The sequence below is a fragment of the Anneissia japonica genome, unplaced genomic scaffold, assembly GCF_011630105.1.
Source record: "Anneissia japonica isolate Jap-2015-1 unplaced genomic scaffold, ASM1163010v1 scaffold426_len1935630_cov189, whole genome shotgun sequence".
In the NCBI taxonomy this organism is placed as follows: domain Eukaryota; kingdom Metazoa; phylum Echinodermata; class Crinoidea; order Comatulida; family Comatulidae; genus Anneissia; species Anneissia japonica.
In genome coordinates, this window is record NW_022713172.1 from 164,043 (window position 1) to 166,634 (window position 2,592).

At 33.0% G+C, this 2,592-nt stretch overlaps 1 protein-coding gene across 1 annotated transcript in view; it reads left to right on the forward strand.

Moving 5' to 3' along the window:
* The window catches only part of LOC117108374 (DBH-like monooxygenase protein 1 homolog), a 38,181-nt gene that overhangs the window by 30,275 nt on the left and 5,314 nt on the right, over positions 1-2,592 (forward strand). The window contains exons 6-8 of the mRNA XM_033250375.1: positions 1,198-1,300; positions 1,492-1,658; positions 2,170-2,224. Coding sequence (XP_033106266.1) covers positions 1,198-1,300; positions 1,492-1,658; positions 2,170-2,224 — 325 coding nt within the window. The remainder of the gene's footprint in view (positions 1-1,197; positions 1,301-1,491; positions 1,659-2,169; positions 2,225-2,592) is intronic.

The window sequence follows — 2,592 nt, forward strand, 5'->3', positions numbered from 1 at the left end:
GTTAAAATATATGGCTCGCACTTTTGGGGAATGCCAGGTAGCGCATTAAATCATGCCTCGCACTTTTCGTGAATGGTAAATCGATGCCTCGCATGAATCGTCATTATGCCTCGCTGCCTTGCATGCCTCGCTGCCTCGCACTTTAGTATTACCCAATATATTTCCTCCATGAATATACACACATCAGCATAATTTTCGGCGGCTGTGGTTAGGCCTAGGTTTAGGCCTAAAGTGAAACACAAGACTGATCTATTAGTTTTAAATATTCCGGATTATTGTGTCGGGTGTGGGGTATTAGATCATACAATAGATGTTCTAATACATAAAAAAAGGGTCAGAGTTCTTGAAATTGAATGCATGTAGGCATGTCCAATTGTCGCGGCGTTAAGCACACACAACCAAACTGAACACATGAGTTAGGTACATTATATAGTATTTTCACATGTTTGTGTTTATGATGCTATTACTTGATTACTAACTATTTGATATCATAAGCGTGATTTAGAATATATACCTTTAGAATTCGAATATTCATCGGATCTATAATGAACAAAAGCACAAAGTGAAACTTACTCCACTCCCTGGCGAGTATTTCTAGTCATACTTGCAATTTACTGCCGATACAGACTAACACATTCAATCACATCATTTCAAAGACAAACGTAGGTAAACTGCCTTGTCCAAGGACACAAGTGAAATGCACAACGAACCCCCGACCCTGAGGTTGAAAAACCGAAGCGCAACAAATGTGCCAAACGCTAACCAACAATAAAATAAAATTGATAAAATAAAAAATGTTTTCGCAATTTTTGAGACTAAAAAGTTTACATTCGAAGAAATATTATAGTATTTAATGCAATAGTGCAAAAAAACCAAACAAACAAAAAACAAAAAAAAACCCCCAGAAACCTAACACTTTATTAAATTCATTAAAATAAAAGATATGAAACTCGTCCGTTTTTGAGCTGGAGTAAAGAGTTGAGAACTCAGAAATAATGTATGTTTTTTTTTCTTTACTTATCTGGGTATTCCGCAACAGACTTCTTATTTCAAACATGTTAATGTTAAGTTTCTTCTTTCACAGAGTTTATTTTTTTTATTTTATTTTTTTTTAGTGAAGCTCAAAGAGGGGTTTGCATTGTATAATAAGCTAAAATAAATATTATATTGCTTTTTGTTCTTTGTTCACTCACGTAGCCATTGGATTTTCCTGATCATGCTGGATTGTCACTTGGTAGGGGAAATGATTCTACTATCATATTGATTGAGATGCATTATGACAACCCAGGGCATTCAGCAGGTAGGCGTATATTATTATTAAATTATCTTTCCTGTCTAAAAGTATCAGAAGGTCTAGTTGTCAAACGTCTTGTCTGTCATTGAGAAACAATAATAATTATATAAAATATAAATACAGATATTAACCTTAATCAATGTTCAGGCTGTGATTATTATGATTTCATCACATTTTTAGCTAATTCTAATTCACAGATTTTCATGACAATTCTGGAGTAAGGGTTTATTACACACCCACACTACGTCAGTACGAAGCGGAGGTATGGACGATTGGCGAGGAAGTATCACCTCTTCAAAGCATTCCACCAAATGAAAAGGCATTCAAAACATTTGGATTTTGTTTCGGAGATTGCACAAAACAAGTATGTTTTCTCATATGATAATTTTTCATTAATTAAAAAAGATTGATTAAATACCATACTTTCAAACTTTGCAGACCTAAGAAAATGTATATTGTGAATATTTCAAATATACGACATTTGCAAAATAATATGGAAAAATCAACGATATTGCCTGAGATAAGCTAAAAAAATGAAATAAAAAATAAATATTTGAACTTTGTTAGTATGTCCTATAAAAAATTAAGCCATAACAATTTAGAATAAAAAGTAAACACTCTAATTTCCATCTGACATTTTTTCAAAGCTTATTTATAATCTGAAATATACAATTTAAATAAACTTTTGCAATTTTTATCTTTTCGAAATATTTAGTGTCATTGCCTAAATATATTTTTCCATCACAGTAATGCAGGTGTTTGGTAATATCTAATGTTGTAATATTTACAACTCGTGTAGGCCTATGAACATGTTAATTGTACTGTAGTTTATATAACTCATTCAGCAGTTGGACAAAACTAAGTTATATTTGTAGGTTTTGGAAGAAGACATAAAGATAATTGCAGTAGCTTTGCATGGTCACCTTGCAGGTATGCAAAAAGTTTTCCTCTCTTTTCCATTTCATTTAAGATTTAACACATCCGCTAACATATACAAAACATCAACAAGCTTGTATTTTCAGATCTGTCCTAGTGGCATGACCATACTTCTCTATGGCTTGCTTTATGAACATTTCAATATCATCAGTTTTTCCAGAACACATTTGTAATGTTTGCAACATTCACAAAGTAGCGATAACTTAGGCCCTATTACATAACAAGTACTCAAGGATCTTCAACTAAAACACATTTTTCTAAATCCTCGGCTCGCCTTACCTTTTTTTTTGTGTTGAACTTCTGTCTACAGGAGACTGCAGAAGGTCCTTGGTTCGAATTCCGAATGGGTCAACCTTGTTCAC